Source organism: Staurois parvus, unplaced genomic scaffold, assembly GCF_062004578.1.
Source record: "Staurois parvus isolate SC_StPar_1 unplaced genomic scaffold, SC_StPar_1.0 ptg000654l, whole genome shotgun sequence".
NCBI lineage: Eukaryota > Metazoa > Chordata > Amphibia > Anura > Ranidae > Staurois > Staurois parvus.
Genome location: NW_028318450.1, coordinates 614,508 through 635,466, shown reverse-complemented (window position 1 = coordinate 635,466; position 20,959 = coordinate 614,508). Strand labels below are relative to the sequence as shown.

Below are 20,959 nucleotides of genomic sequence, written 5' to 3'. Positions count from 1 at the left end.
GACCCCAGCTAATACTGGAATCCTCTACTCTTCCAACCACTCCATCCCCCACATCTACTTACCTTTTGTACCACTATCCCCTCCCTCCTAGATTGTAAGCTCCAAGGATCAGGGTCCTCCTATCCCTCTTGTATTGAACTGTATTGTTACTGTATTGTCTACCTCCATAATGTAAAGTGCTGAGCAAACTGTCGGCGCTATATAAGGCCTGTATAATAATAATATAATAACAACCCCAGTGCATCTCATGTCACCTTGTGACCTCAGTACTTCCCTCTGCTTTCATGTTCCAGTTTCTTTCTCTACAGTTATTGTCCTTTTAATTTACTTTGTCCACTTTCTGACTTGAAATTAAATCCTTTTCTACTAAGTACTGGTTTCTTACCATATCATCTGCTGTCTGCACAGGTGTGTTTGAGGGCCACAATTTGGGAACCATCATACAGCAAAGCTCATCACTTCTTGTGGGGTGTGCTGGTGAATATCAGTTGGCTCCTTAGACTCTACATCTTGTCCTTTTTTAGAGCCCACATTTCCACCCATCATGCAGACAACAGGTCCCACTTTCCTGCTAGTCTATGACAGTGGTTATCCTAGAAGAATTGCTTTCAGTAGGCAATAGTAAGGGATATTTTTTCTGTGAGGGTGCAAGGTTTTTGTTTCTGGGCTTAAGATAAACCTGATAGACATATGTCTTTTTTTAAAGCCTAACCATGAAACTAACCAAAATAAGCAAAACTTGTAAAGTATTTTATTCTAATTTCAAAAATCCAACACCACTGTATAGACTATAACAGATGATCTAAAAAATTGGCAAATAACCAGAACATACTTTATTAAGACCATTAATTGTAATACATTTGAACAATTACCACAATATAACAAATTCTATTAAAACTAAACCCACCATTCCTTCCACAAAAACTTCCATATTCTCTTAATAATGTTACCAGTTCCTGGCCCATGACAGTGGATATCATAGAAGAACAGAATATAAAAAGTAAAAGGATTGCTTTCATTAGGGATTAGGAGGGGATCTATTTTCTGTGAGTGTTTTTTTTTTCTTCTACATGAATTAAGATTTAAAAAATGACCATGGTATAATGAATTCTATTAAAACTAAACCCACCATCCCTCCCCAGAAAACTCCCATATGCTTTTAATAATGTTATCAGTCCCAGGACAAAAAAATTGTCCAGAGGTGGAGACTAAAATTTTGCATCAAGGGATTTGCATCATTAAAAGCTTACATGTACTGTATATCATGGTGCAAAATTTGAACACGTATGTGAAAAATATTACACTCACAGGCCAATTTATCAGGTACACCCTGCTAGTGCCAAGAAAATCTCTCCCACACCATGACACCACCACCACCAGCCTGAACCATTGATACAAGGCAGGATGGATCCCCCACACCATGACACCACCAGCCTGAACCATTGATACAAGGCAGGATGGATCCCCCACACCATGACACCACCAGCCTGAACCATTGATACAAGGCAGGATGGATCCCCCACACCATGACCCCACCACCACCAGCCTGAACCATTGATACAAGGCAGGATGGATCCCCCAAACCATGACACCACCACCACCAGCCTGAACCATTGATACAAGGCAGGATGGATCCACCACACCATGACACCACCACCACCAGCCTGACCCATTGATACAAGGCAGGATGGATCCCCCACACCATGACACCACCACCACCACCAGCCTGACCCATTGGTACAAGGCAGGATGGATCCACCACACCATGACACCACCACCACCAGCCTGAACCGTTTATACAAGGCAGGATGGATCCCCCACACCATGACACCACCACCACCAGCCTGAACCATTGATACAAGGCAGGATGGATCCCCCACACCATGACACCACAACCACCACCAGCCTGAACCGTTGATACAAGGCAGGATGGATCCACCACACCATGACACCACCAGCCTGAACCATTGATACAAGGCAGGATGGATCCATGCTTCCATGTTGTTTACACCAAATTTGGACCCTACCATCTGAATGTTGCAGCAACCAGTCTGCCCATTCTCCTCTGACCTCTGACATCAACAAGGCATTTTCCTACACAGAACTGCCGCTCACTGGATATTTTCTCTTTTTTGGACCATTCTCTGTAAACCCTAGAGATGGTTGTGCGTGAAAATCCCAGTAGATCAGCAGTTTTTACTCAGAGCAGCCCATCTGGCACCAACAACCATGCCATGTTCAAAGTCACTTGAATCCCCATTCTGATGCTCGGTTTGAACTTCAGCAAGTCATCCTCACCATTTCTAGATGCCTAAATGCATTGAGTTGCTGCCATGTGATTGGCTGATTAGCAATTTGTGTTACCAAGCAATTGAACAGGTGTACCTAATAAAGAGGCCAGCGAGTGTGTACAGTTGATGGCAAACTTTCTTTAGCTTTGCATGAACAATGGCCAATGGGTGGATATATAATTGGAAAAATTATCCATGTATCACTCATAGATTGTGAATAAAAACATTTCTCTTCATTGGTAAGAGATGAAAAGCAAGTCAGTGTATTAATATATTATGAGCCAGACAGATATCATCCAGTACTATTGAGCCACTATTGTAATGTAAGACTGTATGCCCATTAGGCTGTACTAATTGTGGACTTAATCGTGGAAGTCAAATTAATTGTGGTAGTGGAGATTTCTGTTCTAAGGAAAATGCACAGGACTATCAAACAGAATGGCTTTTCATCCAACGTTTTGGACATGCCTAATTGGATGTCAAGGTCCTATCTTTTTCCTGAGGTTATGTTACTCCATGTGCTGGCGTCCATCTTGGATTCTGCTGTGCATGATGGGAAACCTTTTTATGCCTTCAGGTCTCTGAGGTCCACCCCCCAGAGGGGCGTGGCTGATGACATATAAGCCTGTGGCCCGCACATGCTCTTTGCACTTGTGTCTTGTGTCTTTGTGTTACTATTACTCTGTTCTGACTCTCGTGACTCTCCTGGTATTCTGATTCAGCTTGTGACTTGACTATTCTTTGTATTCTCCTTTGATCTGACCCTCTGTTGCTGAACCCGGCTTGTGACCTGTGATTCTCGTCTGCTGTCCTGTACTGTTTTGTCCTGTTGTTGTTGACCCCGGCTTGTCTGACTACTCTTTTGTTTCTTCCACCAGCTACACGCCATTGGCAGCGGCCATTACCGCAGCTGAGGTGTCTCGGGGGCCGCGACCTGGTTCCTGGCTGCGTCAAGTCCATCCCCACCATCAGGGGCCCTGGTGAAGGGCAGCCTGGGACTTAGACTCCGCGCCCTGAGGGACTTCGGTCTGTGGGTGGTGGTTGTCGTCAGCCAGTGCGTTACATTGTTAGGCCTGCCTGTCCGTTCCTCGGCTCCTGCCCTGACATTGGAATATACTCCAGACAGGAGTTTGATAGATCCATTCATTTTCCTAATTGGAATATACTCCAGACAGGAGTTTGATAGATCCATTCATTTTGTTGGATAGTTTATACTAACATCCCCTGCTTGCACAAAAATTGACTCTTGACACTTGGCTTTAAGTCAGAAAAAGGACCCACATTGCATGGCAATATAGCTTTTCAATGGGTGGAGGGTGATGAAGGGAGATTGTATATGTACTTCCCTTTCATCAAGAGTTACTTCTCTGTTCATTGCTATAACCGTTTTTTGACCCATGCGAAAAGAATACTTATTAAAGATGTAAAAGAATGTTCATGAAAGTACAAGAAAAACAAATACATATCTCTGATGCCATGCCCTTTTTGATTTTGAACATGCACTGTAGTTCCAAAAGTTTGCAAAGGTTAGGGATGACCATAATAGTTAAAACAACAACTCCTTAGATCTTAATGCTCTCCTTTACAATGCAATCTGGGTTCACAGGATTACTAAGGCTCATTGCAGATGTTGTGGAAATGTTTAAAACCAAGCTTTGAATCCAGCCACATTCCCATACCTCATTTTACATCTGTTTACTGGCATCCATGCTTACTATTTGCAGGAGACTTCAGAGCAGAGACAAGAGTATGCAAATAGGGATTTTAAGTCTATATAAAAAAATATATGTATACATATAGCAAAATTTAACTGAAAAGTTCAAACAAAACCTTTAATATTGTATATTTGGTCAGTTCCTCAAGTAAAGTCCTGAAAATCCCATTTAAAAAAGTTTCCAGCAAACTTAAGTGAGCATGTACTTCTGTGATTTCCATCCAGTCTTGTGGGAGTTTAGCTGGCTTTGCAAAATGTTCTTCTGCAAATTTATTATTAAAATGTACAAAAATGTATTTCCAGTAATCAGAAGATTCGAGGCTGGGGTCAGGCTGAATTATCCAATCTGGATAGTATTTACGATAGTCTTTGTGTGGGTAAAACTCTCCGTCTGTGTCAGAATTTGTAAATCTAGTGTTAGATACCACAGCAGTGGAGCAGATGTCAGTGACTAAAGTTCCATCTATGTCTGATTTGTATCCTACCAGCCCCCGAGGTCTATGGAGAGATGCAGCGTGCTCCTTGTGGTAACTCCCGGCTCTGTCACAGGGGACATTACAGAATGGACACTGCTTACTGCAGCCAATCACTTTATGCATCAATTCCTCATGAGGCTTCAGTGTGACTATGGAAAGAAGGCGTTCAATATCCAACAATTCTGTGTCTGATAAAATTTGCTCCTTTATGTTGGGAAGATATAAAAGAATGTCCTCAGAGAACTGGGTGACATTTGCTGTATCGTGAAAAGTGATCACTGTCATTTCATTCTGTGAGATCACTATTTCCTTGTCTAGTGACTTGCAGAAACTTTCCAGAAATGTTACAATTGTTTCTGATTTCAAACATTCTTCATTCTTTAAGACATCTTCAATTTTTTCTATGATTGGAAGTAGAAGTTTTCCTTCTAAGGCTTTTAAAGTTGATGGACTCTGATATTTCTTAATAATGTACTGACGGATCCAGCGTTTCACAAAGACCCTATAATTATTAATGTACAACAAATATTGTTCAAATTCCATTTTTTCCAGCAAGTCCTCCAATACAGCATCCTGAAAAGCATTCCTGATGCAAAATATATGTCTGTCAGAACCTTGTAAAATGTCATCAATGATTTCCTCACCAATATGCCCCAGAATATATTCAGTTATTGCTGGCTTCAGGCAATGTTCACAGAATGTTTCAGCTCTATTCTTTTTCTTATCAAATGTGGCCAGGTATTGAGGCTTTAATTTTTCAAGGCACATTTTGGGGTCATTTTCCTGAATGAACCTGTCATGTAAGTCCTGAAATGCTCTAGATGCTTTTCCAAAGATGAAAAGTTTTATATCTAGTTCAAACCTGGGAGAAAAATCAAGATGTGTAGAAGTTTTGTCCTTGAGTTTATCATTGATCATGTGTAGCAATTCCTGAAAGTAAGTATCATCATAATCCCCTGTGTTGCCTGCCTGCTCCTTGATATATGTGTCACACATGTCTATCAAAGTCATTGCAAGTTCTCCTATTTTGTTCAGGTATTCCTGGCTTATATCAAATGCATTTTGCCTTTGGGAATCATATACTTTGTTAGTGTGGATTTTGTCAGGATGAAATGAATTATTTCCATAACCATCCAAGCTCATTACTTTGGTTAGGTTTTCATTAATACCGCCTCCCTTTACACCCATTTCCTTCTTAAGCCGCTGAAGAATAATTTGTCCAATGTTACGTCTTGTCAGTTCCTCTGTTTGTAAATCAGAGATGGTTTTCTGCCAAATCTCTTCAAATTCTTTCTCTACGTTTGTGTCACCAAGTTCACAATTTCTTTCTCTGCAGTTTTTAAGGGGATTTGTCATTTCATCCTCGATCAGTTTCTGAAATGTCTTCTGAATATCCAGAATCTTGAATTTGCCTTTCTGGATTGAAACTGCCTGGTTGAGTTTACTAATAGTATTCCTTTCCAGTTCTTTCTTCAGGAAACTTACACTCACTGAGAATTCTTCTTTGTATCGTTCAATGAGATGAACATTCTCACATTTGCTGTCAAAATATGTTTCCAGTAGCTTCAGCATTGTATTTTCCTCTTCTAACAGTAAGCTCTGAAGATCAGCTTTAAACTGCATGTACATCTCAGCACTGAGACTGGCTGCGGATTGATTTCTGATGAAAGTTTCTTTTGTGATCATCCAGCTGTGGATCTTTTTGGTGAAGTCCCATTCCCACAGAGAGTATTGCATAGACAGCTTGGTATAAGCTTCTGCCACCAGACTGTTTCTGAAACTGAAGATGAATTTCTCATATTTCACTGCTCTCCACAAACTTTTTATCCATATGATGAAGTCACGGATTTTACACTGAGATCCGTTTTGAGATTTTAAAAATTCCAGCAAATATTTCTTTAAGGCATAAACATTTTCACTGTAGCCAAAGTTTACCGGAGCCATTGGTGGAACCCCTTGCCACAGTCCAGGAATGTACCAGTTGTGCTTCTCAGGATCATAATCCATCACATCACTGAAACAGGTAACTCCATGTTTCTTTTCCATATTTGCAGCTACTCTTGTCATCTCATCAAGTTGTTCTAGAAATTTCTTCCTGTCTCTCATGTTCTTTCCATGAGCAGATACATCACTGACATTCTGGTGTACAAACTGACAGCTGGGTTTCTTCCCAATTTCTTTCATCCGAAGAAAAGCATGGACCACAATCTGTAAAATATCCTTCATTTCTGATGTGTTCTCCATGGACATATTAACTATGGTAATATCACTCAACCCCACCACCAGTGTGGCAAGTTCATTGTCATGTTCATAACTGTCCTCCAAAGAGGCCAACTCTTGAGCTTTCAGCCCCTCAGTGTCGATCACCAAGATAAAATGACAGCCCAGCTCCTCTCTGAAGTTCTCTTTCACTTTGAGAAGAGTCATGAAGGCTCCTCGTGTGCATCGTCCACTGGCCACCGGGAACTGCAGACCAAACATGGTGTTCAGAAGGGTGGACTTCCCTGTACTCTGCACTCCCAGCACTGTGATTACTTTCATTTTGCATTGTCCTCCTGTCTTATTGTCTAGCTCAGTCAGAACATCAGTTATCCATTGTAAAGGAATATTAGAGGCGTCACCATCAATCAACTCTAATGGGAACCCATCTAGTAGGAGATCAGCAGCAATTCCTGGCAGTTTGGTGAATTGTCTTGTAGTTTTATTATTCTGTTTATTAACAACTGTGGAATACTCAGCCTCATAAAACTGTCCCAGCTCACGTAGGAAATGTTCTATTCCTAAAGAACTGTCTGAGATCTTCTGATCCAGCTGCTTAAGCTCAGATTTATCTGATTTACTGTTATATTTTTCCTTGTATTCAGACTGCAGCAAGGAAATATTGTTTCTTGCAACTGAATCCAGTTCAAATTTCATCCATTTCAAGAAATAATGTTTTTCAGATTTGGAGAGGTCAGTAATTGCTGCAGTAAAATCTAATATACCTACAGGAATGTCATGTTTGTATTGTTTTTCGTGGAGTGATCTGATCTGTTGTTTGAGCTCAGATTGATATTCTTGTGCATCTTTTGCCCCTTGATTCACCATTCTGCAAAGTTCTTTTTCTACTTTTGACAATTCTTTCCACAAATCTCTCTGCAAGTTTAGTGTTTCCTTTTTATACACTTCCACGTTGTTTACTTTAGAAGTAATTTGGCTTGCTATTTCTTTTGCTTTCTGACATTCAACAGAATTCTCATCAACAGAGATATGAAGTCCTTCAATATTTGTTTTAGTATGACACAGATTTTGCCTTTCTTTCTGACAGTTTTTTAAAACACTCTCAATACCTTTTCGAACTTTTTTCACCAGTACTGCATCATTATCATTGCTGTTTTTTTTAATGATATTTGCTGCACTCAGGTTTAATATTTTTGTTAGATTATTGATGTGCTTCAAGGTCTCAGTGTTTATTTTTTTACCCTTTTCTGGAGAAACAACAAGATAAAACTGGGTGTCAGCATTACTGAAGGATGATAACAGTCTGAATTGTATTTCAGAAATACTTTCAATGAATATAAATACAGCTGTTGAGATTCGAGTCAGAAACGTGAACTGGTTGCAGTTGGACTCCAGGTCTCCTCGTAGGTTGGTCACTGCGATGGGTTCTGGGAAAACATCAGACATGCCACAGGGAAAATACCAGGAAACTTCTACCAGTCCATCAGATATTCTCCTCTCAATATTTCCTCCCTCCATATCATCATGTATGAAAATGTTTTGGTGTTGTTGGGCTGGATCAATAACTTGATTCAGGATTTTAGATTTGGATAGTTTGGTGTCACCCAGTCTGATGAAGGAGAAAATTGGCATAGAAATGTTCACCACATTTTCCTCTCTGAACCCTTTAATGTATGCTAGTGATGGAGGTCTCCACTTCTTCACAATGTCCCTCATTGCCCAAAGCATGAGGGTGAAGTGTGACCCGTCATCAGCAGGGAGCAACAGAGGGGCAGCAAGCTGACACATGGACAGTTTGGATACAATCTCTTGTTGGAGAAAACTGTCTGAACAATGCAGGAGAACACACAGGACATCCAGGGGGTGAATAGATTCAGTTAAATCCCTTTTCTCTGCAATCATTGATGGGTCAAAAATGGAGGGGTTTTCATCCACATTGATTTGTGTATTTTTTTCACATTGACTATTAATTGCAGTTCTGTTCATGGCCATCAGCTTTCTTAAAAAATGCCACGGAACATCTTGAATAGTTTGGGAATGGACATCACTCAGAGTCTCTGCTCCGATTTCTAGGATGTGACTCAGTGTCAGTTTAGAATAGAATGAATGTTCCATATTTAATCTGACAAGAAGTTCATGAAAAATCTTCATTTTATCTGTAAAAAGAACATATTGCTGTTAACATACAACCTAGTGCTATCCACTACCATTATGAATGATTTAAAACAATAAATGTGTTTTTGAATGGTTTTCTACCTTGGAAGCCAATGTCAATTATCTGTTACACTAGAGAAATATAAGGCTCTACTCTGTGACTAAATGCATTGCCAGAGTGGTGTTACTGCTACACGCTGTTACCCCTGGGTATTTCAGAGATTTCCAGCTCCCCCAATTTTTTACTTCATGTGGACATGTATCATGAATTGCTCCCTTTTCAGTGGGACTACTATACATAACTGCTCAGGTAAATGTACAGCAATAGTAGCCTCCCTGGCGGTATTCCCGAGTGTAGCTCGGGGTAAAGTTTCAGTACCACAAGCGGTATCCCCGAGCTACACTTGGGCTTACCACGCGGCGCTGCTCCGAGATCTGTGCTTCTCTTACCTTGTCCTGCGCTCCCGCGATGTCCCCCCTGCAGTGTCCCCAGCAATGTCCTCCGGCCGATGCCGGCATCTGTCTTCCGGGTTCCATTCCCTGCAACGTCGGGACGTACGGGGGATGAAACGGCGGGAAATTTAAAAATGTGAAAAAGTGACATTCACTAAATTCACTAAAATCACATAGTATAACATTCCTGTATCAAACCATTTCACATACATTGTGTCCCGAGTGCCTTGTCCGGCGCCCTGCCTGCATTTTTACTGTTCTTTCTGCCTGGAAACTGAGAAACGTCCATGGCGTCCAAAAAGCGTCCCTTTTAGGTCAAAAGCGGTTTTAGACCGGCTAGAGAACAGCGATAGTAAATCAGAACCACTTGCAGAATTGAGTGATAATGATTGGTGGGGGAAATTCCTCATCAGACACTGAAAACGATTCTGCGACTGAGCTCAGCGATGTGCGAACTTGGCGCTATATTTCACATTTCAGTGTTTTTGGTTTGATTATATTATTGAATTAAATGTATTATTATTATATTATTATTATTTTTTATGATTATTTATTAAATTATAATTTATGACTTCGTGTTTCAAATTTTATCATACCCGGGATGTTTACTAGACTCTTGTTCAGACAGATTTCAGTGAGTTATTCCTAAGAATTGCAGGCCTACAATATAAAACGCCAAATTTCCATGCAAAATAATGGTACCGCTTTCAGCACAAAAAATCTGAAATAATCATACCGCCGAGGAGGTTAACAAGTTGATATTTTTTGTATAGTTTATATGAAACGTTAGCCAGCTCCTATATCATATATGAATGGATCAATAGTAACCAATGGATATTGCTGTACATTGTTGTAATGAGCTGATGGCTAAATAACACATGGAGCTTTATAGAGCATGTTTCCACCATTATGAATCTTTGATTTGACGAGTACTACCACCATTTGCTTCAGCTATTGGGGTTCAAGAACACCATACTGATGGAAACACTCTAGCTGAAGTTCCTGGTCGGGTGATGTATAACAAAATAATCAGTACAAAATCATCAGGATCAGTGGATATTTTATGTATAGTTTACATGGACTTTTTCCCAGTATATTACACTTTATATGAATCAGTCTATATTGACCAATAGAACATGTTTATTGCTATGAGGAGCTACACTGCAGGTTAGGTTACACATGGAGGATTTTTTTCTTCACCTTGAAGAATTATGTCTTCCCCTCGATGATGACTTTTCTTAATCGGTAGCACTAGAGTTGCACTGATACAGTTTTTTTTTACAAGTACTGATATGCTCAAGTACTCACCAATACTAATTACAGATACCTTTGTGGTGCGATTTGACCACATACAAAATAAATGGGCTCAAGTCACACTGCATAGAATTGCATGTGATTTGAACAGGAATACGGTGCAATTTCTGTCCAAATCACATGCTATTTCCGGCACCCACAGGGAACCCGCATTTGATTAGGAGAGGAATCAGCTGAAGTAGCGTGATTTCAGTTCGATGCAATTCACATGTGATTCTTTGCAGTGCAATTTGAGTCTATTCATTTTGTATGGGCTAAAATCTCAATGCAAATGTATTGGTTTCAGATATTGGAGCATTTACATGCAAACTTGTGCAAATTCTTAGTATCAGCACTGATACTGATACTGATACCCTGGTTAGCACCATCATAAAAGCTCCAACCTCCAAGATTTATGAATCACATATATGAAGTACATTGGTGCCTCTATTCTGCTAGATAGAAACACAGAAAAGTGATGACAGAAGTATGACCAAGTAGTCCATCAAGTCTACACTATTTTTGTTTGTTTTTATGTTTTTGCATTTTTTTTTTGTTTTGTTTGGTTTGTTTTTTTTGTGTTACCTTTCTTTGTCTATGTATAGAGTATAGATCTATGTTTGTCTCAAACATCTTTGAAGCCATTTACTGTTGCCTGACTAACTACCTCAGCTGGAAGTCTATTCCAAGCATCTTTTCAGTAAAATAATACTTTCTAGAATTAGTTTTGAACTTTCCTCTTGCTAGTTGCTAGTTTGAAGTTATGTCCACGTGTTCTTGATCTTGGCTTCATATTGAGAGGAGTAGCATATATTTGTCAGGCGACATTGCCAACCTGCCATTTGAACAGTTGGACTATCACTAATAACAACTGTTTTTCTTGGATTGATTGACATTGTGTAAAATGAGAGTTACCACTCCCATGAACTGGAGTGAATGCACTGGTCTCTGATCTTTTGTATATTTATGACCTTATGGGAGAACCTACGGATTTCAACTGAAACTCAGGAGAACAACATTTTGGATAATTCCCTGTTAAACTATTTAATTCTCCATTATAGAGTGTTATCAATGCCGTAACAACAAGAGAAATAGCTGGGGATATCTAAACTGACTGTCTGCTAGAAATCAGGTATGATAGAACAAAGTGTTTGGTTTGCACCTAGAACTGTCTCTGACACCAGTTAATCTATGATAGAAAAGGGATGTAATTCAAATATGATGACAATTTTTGATGCATATGACATATTGTAGGTCTCTATATGCAATAACTATAGAGGTTATAAGATCTGTGCTTTGTCATCATAATTGATGGTTAATCTATGATGAACAAGGGGTCACTTCAAGGAGGTCATTTTGGCCATTTATAACTGTTTATGACTTTAATCCTGCGTGACCCTGTGTGCAGTGCTTTTATTTTGATCCAGACATAGATTTTTGCTAAAAAATATTTGGAATTAATTATTATTATTATTATTAATTATTAATTATTAGTAGTACTAGTAGTATTGTTTCATGATGTACTTTGGATTTTAGCTTACTATATGTCAATAAGCCCTTTTTCTTAGTTACCAAATTCACATAATTATTTTGTATGGTAAGACTCCACAACAACAGGTTATCTGTAATTCTATGCACTGATCTGGGTAGACAAAATCAAATGTATACTCTTCTTAAAATAAATACAAGTCCATCAAATTCCTTTGAGCTGTCCACATTTTTATCATGCTACCCTGCACAGAATTTGGAAACCCATTAAGATTAGTAAGTTTTATAGGTAATGGCTGTATTATATTGTCATGAATTAGAGTTTGTTCCCACAAAGGGTAGATGGTTGACAGTACATGACAATATCAGCTGAGACTAGGTGGTGGCATAGGCAACAAAGAAAACTCAGAATACTTTATAGAGTTACAAAGCGAGAGCAGATAATAAGAAGGAAGGAAGTCCCATGGACATTGAAGGATGTAGACTTAGAGTGCCTACTCATTCAGCCGAGGTGAGTACATTGGAAGGATGGAAGCACGGGGTCTAAGGAGCCATCTAGTATTCACCAGAGTACCCTGAAAGGGGTGATGGGATTTCACTGCTGATGGCTCCTTGGTTGTGGCCTTTTGACTCATCCAAACAAGCAGCTCTAGAAGACTGAGCACAGATACACTAGAAAGAGTCCATTGGGGCTGCTGTTATCACTGATGCCTGGGTGAACACAATCTTAAGACAGACTGGGTTGTTAGGGGCACGAGAACTCAAGGAAAACAATCCTAGTAGTACTGGGGTGCTCAGAGGACACTCAGGAACTCTGGATACATACCGGAGTGCACTGGGCCATACTGAAGCACAGAATGCTGGCATGTGTGCACAAGGTCACACTGGAACATGGAATACTGATGGGAGTGCACAAGGTCATTGGGGCATTGGATGGAGACTGAAGTGCACAGGGTCACATAGGAATACATGATGCTAGATGAGGTGCATGATGTCACACTGGAACACAGGATGCTGGCTGATGTACAAAGGGTAACTAGGGGACTGGATAACACAGGGTTACTGAATATAGGAAGCTGGGAACACTGAGTATCGCTGGAGACACACAGGAGCTTGACAGGACACTGGAAGCAGAAGACACTGATGATTACTGCGGACACACCGGAGCAGGGCACTGGAGAGTAGAGGATCACTGGGGTGCAGCTGCTAGCATAAAGACATGTTGCTTAAACACCAAGCAATGTACATGCTAGCCCACTAGGACAGCACCCCTTCTGTGATAGTGTGCAGCTCTGGGGGAACCTGGAACAGAAGGGAGTACCGGGTGCTTGAGCATGGAGCAGGTAAATGTGGCATTACTTCCCCCTCTCCACTCACTGAGGTCAAGGTTTCAATGGGAACCAAAGATGGAATCTCTTTATTAGGAGAGTAGATGAAACATTTAAAGCAGGGACCCAGGACCTTTTTCAGGGCTGAAATCTTTCCAATCAATCATATAATAAGGCTTAGTGCAGCCAGCTCTGGAAGAGATATGATCTTCATGTATAATACATAAGGGGGGATTTGATCTCCATGTATAATACATAAGGGGGGATATGATCTTCATGTATAATACATAAGGGGGGATATGATCTCCATGTATAATACATAAGGGGGGATATGATCTCCATGTATAATACATAAGGGGGGGGATATGATCTCCATGTATAATACATAAGGGGGGATATGATCTCCATGTATAATACATAAGGGGGGGATATGATCTCCATGTATAATACATAAGGGGGGATATGATCTTCATGTATAATACATAAGGGGGATATGATCTTCATGTATAATACATAAGGGGGGATATGATCTCCATGTATAATACATAAGGGGGATATGATCTTCATGTATAATACATAAGGGGGGATATGATCTCCCTGTATAATACATAAGGGGGATATGATCTCCATGTATAATACATAAGGGGGGATATGATCTCCATGTATAATACAGAAGGGGGGATATGATCACCATGTATAATACATAAGGGGGGATATGATCTCCATGTATAATATATAAGGGGGGATATGACCTCCATGTATAATACATAAGGGGGGATATGATCTCCATGTATAATACATAAGGGGGGATATGATCTCCATGTATAATACATAAGGGGGGGATATGATCTCCATGTATAATACATAAGGGGGGATATAATCTCCATGTATAATACATAAGGGGGATATGATCTCCATGTATAATACATAAGGGGGGATATGATCTCCATGTATAATACATAAGGGGGGATATGATCTCCATGTATAATACATAAGGGGGGGATATGATCTCCATGTATAATACATAAGGGGGGATATGATCACCATGTATAATACATAAGGGGGGATATGATCTCCATGTATAATACATAAGGGGGGATATGATCTCTGTGTATAATACATAAGGGGGGATATGATCTCCGTGTATAATACATAAGGGGGGATATGATCTCCATGTATAATACATAAGGGGGGATATGATCACCATGTATAATACATAAGGGGGGATATGATCTCCATGTATAATACATAAGGAGGGATATGATCTCCATGTATAATACATAAGGGGGGATATGATCTCCATGTATAATACATAAGGAGGGATATGATCTCCATGTATAATACATAAGGGGGGGATATGATCTCCATGTATAATACATAAGGGGGGATATGAGCTCCATGTATAATACATAAGGGGGGATATGATCTCCATGTATAATACATAAGGAGGGATATGATCTCCATGTATAATACATAAGGGGGGGATATGATCTCCATGTATAATACATAAGGGGGGATATGAGCTCCATGTATAATACATAAGGGGGGATATGATCTCCATGTATAATACATAAGGGGGGATATGATCACAATGTATAATACATAAGGGGGGATATGAGCTCCATGTATAATACATAAGAGGGGGATATGATCTCCATGTATAATACATAAGGGGGGATATGATCTCCATGTATAATACATAAGGGGGGATATGATCTCCATGTATAATACATAAGGGGGGGATATGATCTCCATGTATAATACATAAGGGGGGTATGATCTTCATGTATAATACATAGGGGGGATATGATCTCCATGTATAATACATAAGGGGGGGATATGATCTCCATGTATAATACATAAGGGGGGATATGATCTCCATGTATAATACATAAGGGGGATATGATCTTCATTATAATACATAAGGGGGGATATGATCACCATGTATAATACATAAGGGGGATATGATCTTCATGTATAATACATAAGGGGGGATATGATCTTCATGTATAATACATAAGGGGGGTATGATCTTCATGTATAATACATAAGGGGGGGGGGATATGATCTCCATGTATAATACATAAGGGGGATATGATCTCCATGTATAATACATAAGGGGGGATATGATCTCCCTGTATAATACATAAGGGGGGGGATATGATCACCATGTATAATACATAAGGGGGGATATGATCTCCATGTATAATACATAAGGGGGGAATATGATCTCCATGTATAATACATAAGGGGGGGGGGGTATGATCTTCATGTATAATACATAAGGGGGGGGGGGATATGATCTTCATGTATAATACATAAGGGGGGGATATGATCACCATGTATAATACATAAGAGGGGATATGATCACCATGTATAATACATAAGAGGGGATATGATCACCATGTATAATACATAAGGGGGGATATGATCTCCCTGTATAATACATAAGGGGGGGGATATGATCACCATGTATAATACATAAGAGGGGATATGATCTCCATGTATAATACATAAGGGGGGATATGATCTCCATGTATAATACATAATGGGGGATATGATCACTTCAACTGGGGCCATTGACTGCAGGAGCAAGGGAGACTTACATTTGATCCAAAAATCTGGACTTGGGTGGCCTTATGGGCAATGAGCCATTGGAGTAGATGGCTGGTAGGATCCAGTTGCTTCCTCTCTTCACTTGGTGCCCCTTCTCACTTTTCTGGACTTCAAGGCTGTGGTCCTTTGGACATGGCAATTCAAGCAAACTGTTTTAGATGGATGTCTGTTCCCAGTAAAGGCAGATGGCTGGCCATGACTTGGAAATAGCAACTGGGGCTAGGTGGTGGCACAGGCCAAACAAGAAGCAAAGGAAACTAGAATACTTTGTGGAATTAGGGGGCAGCAATAGATTCTACCGTTTAGTTACACAAAGTCACAGGTTTTCATTGTGTACCATTACAACCTTCTAGCCGCCGGCGTCCTGACAACCAGTGACATCATCAGTTGATAAAGAGGATGTCAACTGCCTGCACAGCATCCTATTGCTTTGGAAGAATGAATCCCATCTAATGTTGGGCGTCCTTTGTGTGTGGATGTTGCTGCGTTATATAAAACTATTAGAATCGTTTTTCACATTTTAGAATGGGTGCCTCAAGATTGTCCATAATTTTAACGGGTGCCCTGGGCCTGTCTATAATCTTAAAGGGTGACTTGACTGAAAAAAGGTTGAGAAACAGTGGCTTACTCAATATGTATCAATTTGTTTGATAAAAGAAATTTGTTTAAATAAAATGCTGATCTTTTAAACAATTGGTCTCTCTGTATATACTCAAAGGTTGCCTTAAAAATCCCCAAAAATGTAAGATGTGACTCTCTCAATTAGGTAGATGTTGGTGGCCGTGCAGTTCTGGGAGGCCACACAGTGAGGATCAATGCATTCCTGCAGCTAACTGACAAATGACCGGGGATGAGGTGCTTTGAAGAATAAGGGTAATAAAGATGCACTAAAAGGCAGCACAGGGACTATTTGGTTGCAAGACTCTCTGCAGATCAAGTAACATTCAGCCATTTCCACCTGCTCTATTAGCTATAGAATGGTAGAAATTGGGAGTTTAGAAGACAAATAACACCCAGCCTGAAATATTCCTATAGCTGGAATTACTCACGTTCTGGAAAGTGCTGTAACAGATCACTCAGTGCTGGAAATCTGGGGATCATGTTCTCAAGATGACACAGGAACTTCTCACAGAGTTCTTCTTTCTTAAGTATAATGTTCACCATTTTTTCAACTCTCCCTCTTGGATCTTCATCATGTTGAAGATGAATCTTCTCATCCGCGGTTATGAGGCCTTGAGATCGCAGCTCATCACAGAAACCCTCTGCATCCTTCTCAAACACTTCCGTTAATTTCCATCTAAGACGTTTTATCACCTCTGTGACTTCTCTGCCTGAAGCCATGATTTCTTTATTTCAGAGTCTAAATAATAAACAGAAGTAAATAAACAAAAAAAACCCTAACTCATAAATCAGTAGTTATTCACACTGTGCTGAGCGTTTTCAGTCATTTATTTCAAGCGGGTTTTTTTTTCAGGTGTTTTTCAGTGCTTTTTTAATAGATTTGAAAATATTATAGTTTTTTACTTAGATGTTTTTGCTGTGTCCAATAGAAACCTGTGTAGATGTGTCCTAGGCACATCCAACAGGAAAACCAGAATCAAGCACATGGCTGCCGTACACAGAAACTCTGTACCTTTCTACAGCACTGTAACTTTTCCACTGGGGCAGCAAGCTTTGTCCCACTTCCTCCCAGGCTCTGGTGATTCTTGACCAGCTCTTATAATGGGATCCCTGGGAACGTAGATGGTGGGGGGGGAGGGGGGTTATGAATGAGAGCAATGAATGTCTCAGCTTCAAGAAGCAGATTCTCCTCCATTTTGATCACAAGATGTGTGTTTATAAGGTGTGGAGTGATGCTAGAAAAGAAGAGGGGAGCTGCTGTCTGAGCTGAAAACTCTTGAAAAAATAAAAACACTCAAAAACACTTATTTCTTGCTGTTCAGGCATTTTCTATTCAAGTCTTTGGGGACAAAAACATCCAAATCTGCCTGAAAAGTAGTGCATGCACTGTTTTGAGCAACAGGCATTTTGCTACAGGCAACAGAATGCTCAAATGTGAACAGGTGCCATTGAAATGAATGGAATTTTCCTTGTTGAGTGTCTCTGAGCATCAAGCTTCGAGCTGAAATACGCTCAAGTGCAAACGGGGCCTAAAGCTTTGTTCACACCAGAACACAGTTCGTAAAACCTGTGTTCCGTGCCTGTTTCTAGCACCACATTCAAAACACTCTGCAGTTGCAATCTGTAGCAGGTGTCAATATTAGGTTACCAGCACCCCAAATGCAGGTTGCAAACGCAGTGCTTTTGCCTCTACCAAAGTACCATGTGATCCAGTTGCAGTACGTTTTTTTAAAGTAATGCATGCACTACTTTTGGTGTGATGAAGAGTGATTCGAGCCCAGTCAATATTAATGCACCACGCTGTGCAATTCTTGATGTGAACTGGGGCTCAATGGAAAAAAATGGAAAAAAAAATGTGCCTTTTGAGTGCTCTTATAATTTACCCTATTTTACCTTAAATTGTAAATAAAGGCAATTTTACATTTTTTTTGGATGCAGTGGGAAGGGTTATGCCCTTTGTCAGGTTTCTGTTTCTATATAAATCCAAAGAGATTCACCTTTTCATGTGTCTTGATGACTATTGTTAAAAACTCATTAAATATCACAATTTTCAAACTATCACAGGAACAGGAAGTGAAAAGAAATCTTGCAATGGGGTCAACTGTTCTGATGACAACTGATTAAAGATGAGAATTAATCTCTTTGTAGAAATTTTCACTTGCTGTTGTGACCCCAGTAGCAGGAATTTAAGGGAAATCTTCCCAAGGAGAGACAGAAGGAAGAAGATAAGCTCACAGGGGTTTAAATTCTCTCCCTCTATTCAAAACAATAAAACAAATTTGGACCATGCATGAACTTTAAAGTACATTTGATATGACTTTTTATACTTTTACATGCTTCCTCTTCTATATTTTTGTTATTGCCATAGATGGGGAGATATGTAGATTAGTCATTAAAGTGAGCTCTGGATTTCACTGCAATCTCTTGTAGCACTACCTCCTTGAGGGCAGCTAAGTTATTTTCTGGTTCCCTGACTTCCCTGAGCCCACCATGAAAGCCCAACCCCTGCTGACCCCACCTTAAACCTTTGGCCAGAAGAACCCTCTGGCCTACAATAAAATGGACTCACACACAGGTTGGAGTGAACTGACACTTTGATTATTTTAAGTTCACATGGCGAGCACAGTAAAATTAGGCACAATAAGATAAGAAAAGATAAGAAAATACGTGCAGGAAATGGCAGTTAACACTCTTAAGAAACTCAAGCAAGGGTTGCAATACAACACACTCATATCAGTTTTTGTTGTCCTGCAATTCAGAATTCAAACAGTAACTTCAGCCCCGAGATATCTCGTCCCAAGTGAGCAGAATGGGAAGCAATCAGATTGGCAGACTAACTCACATTGGGCCCATAGACACTGGTGGCAGGGTTTAATCCTGAAAAAAGAGGAGCTCTGTAAAAGAATGGATCAGAGTCTTTTTAAACTGCAATGTTCAATCCTCTGCGCACTTGATGGGGCCCTAGTTGGTGCATATTAAGGTTAAGGGAAGTTGCTCCCTTAAGTGATGCTGAATTTGGATGGTGTCTGTCAGGGACCCCAGGCTTTTCCGCAGCGCGCGAGTCTGTGCATGCGCAGTATGCTGGGGCGCACTAGCGTGCAGGTACTAGGACCTGTGCGCCCACGACGGCAACGGCAGTCGCGCATACTGGCACCAATGAGAGTGCAGGGCTCCCTATTTAAACAGGCTCTGACTGTGTTCAAATTGCCGTATGGTCTTTTCCTGTTATCCTGTGTCCTGAGAGATTGCCTTGTTGCCGACCCTGTCTGACCCTGATCCGTTGACTGTCTCCTGCTCTGATCCCTGGCTTGTCTGACCATTCTCCTGTCTTATCCTGTACGTTTGACCTCCTGTTGCTGAACCTGGCCTGTGACCCGTTTATCCTTCTGCCTGCCGCTTTGTACCGTTCTGCCTCCACCGTTACCGACCTGGCCTGTCTGACTTCGCTCACTCCACCTCTTCACATCAGGCTCTCACCTGCTACGTACCACCGGCAAGTGCCTCTACCACAGGGGCCACGACCTGGTTTCGGCCTGCTCCAAGTCCATCCCCACCATCAGGGGCTCTTTTGAACAAGCAGGTCGGAGCTTAGATTCCACGCCCTGGGGAATCCCGGTCTGTGGAGCGCTAGAGGCTACCGCCGGCCGGTCCCTAACAGTGTCCTTTTAGCACATCCAGGGTGAAACCATATAATTAAGCTGAGATTGAGGAAAGGGGGGAATCACAGACCACATTTCCATAGTAGAATGGGAATGTTTCCTCTTTTAGAAAAGGCAGAAAGTTGTAAGGCTAGAGAAGTTCCCTGTTAAGTGCTGCAAACTGAGTCTGAGGCACCAAAGCAGCTTGATCCACAGGGTGAAGATGTTGCAGTTGGTTCTTTAGTATGTTGTGATGTGATTTAGTATGTTGAGAGTGTTTAATGATTAGTAGGCCGCAAGGCAAAAAATGGGCCAAACAATCTAGGCCGTAGCACATATAACTTGTAGAATGAAGGATACTAAGCTGAGAAAAGTGTAACTGAGTTTAGCAATGTCATTTGAGGTATGGAGCTCTCTCACCCGATCCATTACTGTGATTGGGTAACAGATAGTTTCTATGCAGATGGCGGCTGTAAGGAAATAAGTCTTATTAACTGATATACATTTTGTATAATGCCTCCATTTCTAGATGTGTGAACAGTTAGTTTCACTTGTAACTTCTCTCTTTTTCTGAGAATACGTTCATTTCACTGTAAACGGAACTACCTTATATGGTATCCCTCAGCTATTTGCAGTTTCTGTTCTTAGCATAACTATATTGATAAGA

At 40.5% G+C, this 20,959-nt stretch overlaps 1 protein-coding gene across 1 annotated transcript; it reads right to left on the bottom strand.

Moving 5' to 3' along the window:
• Positions 1-729: 729 nt before the first annotated feature.
• LOC149448859 (interferon-induced very large GTPase 1-like) lies at positions 730-17,390 on the bottom strand. Its single transcript, XM_089694172.1, has 2 exons — positions 17,083-17,390; positions 730-8,857 (listed from the first exon to the last, which is right to left on the bottom strand). Exons 1-2 carry the CDS (start codon positions 17,372-17,374, stop codon positions 4,098-4,100), a joined length of 5,052 nt encoding a protein of 1,683 aa, XP_089550298.1. The 5' UTR covers positions 17,375-17,390; the 3' UTR covers positions 730-4,097.
• Between the last annotated feature and the right edge of the window lie 3,569 nt (positions 17,391-20,959).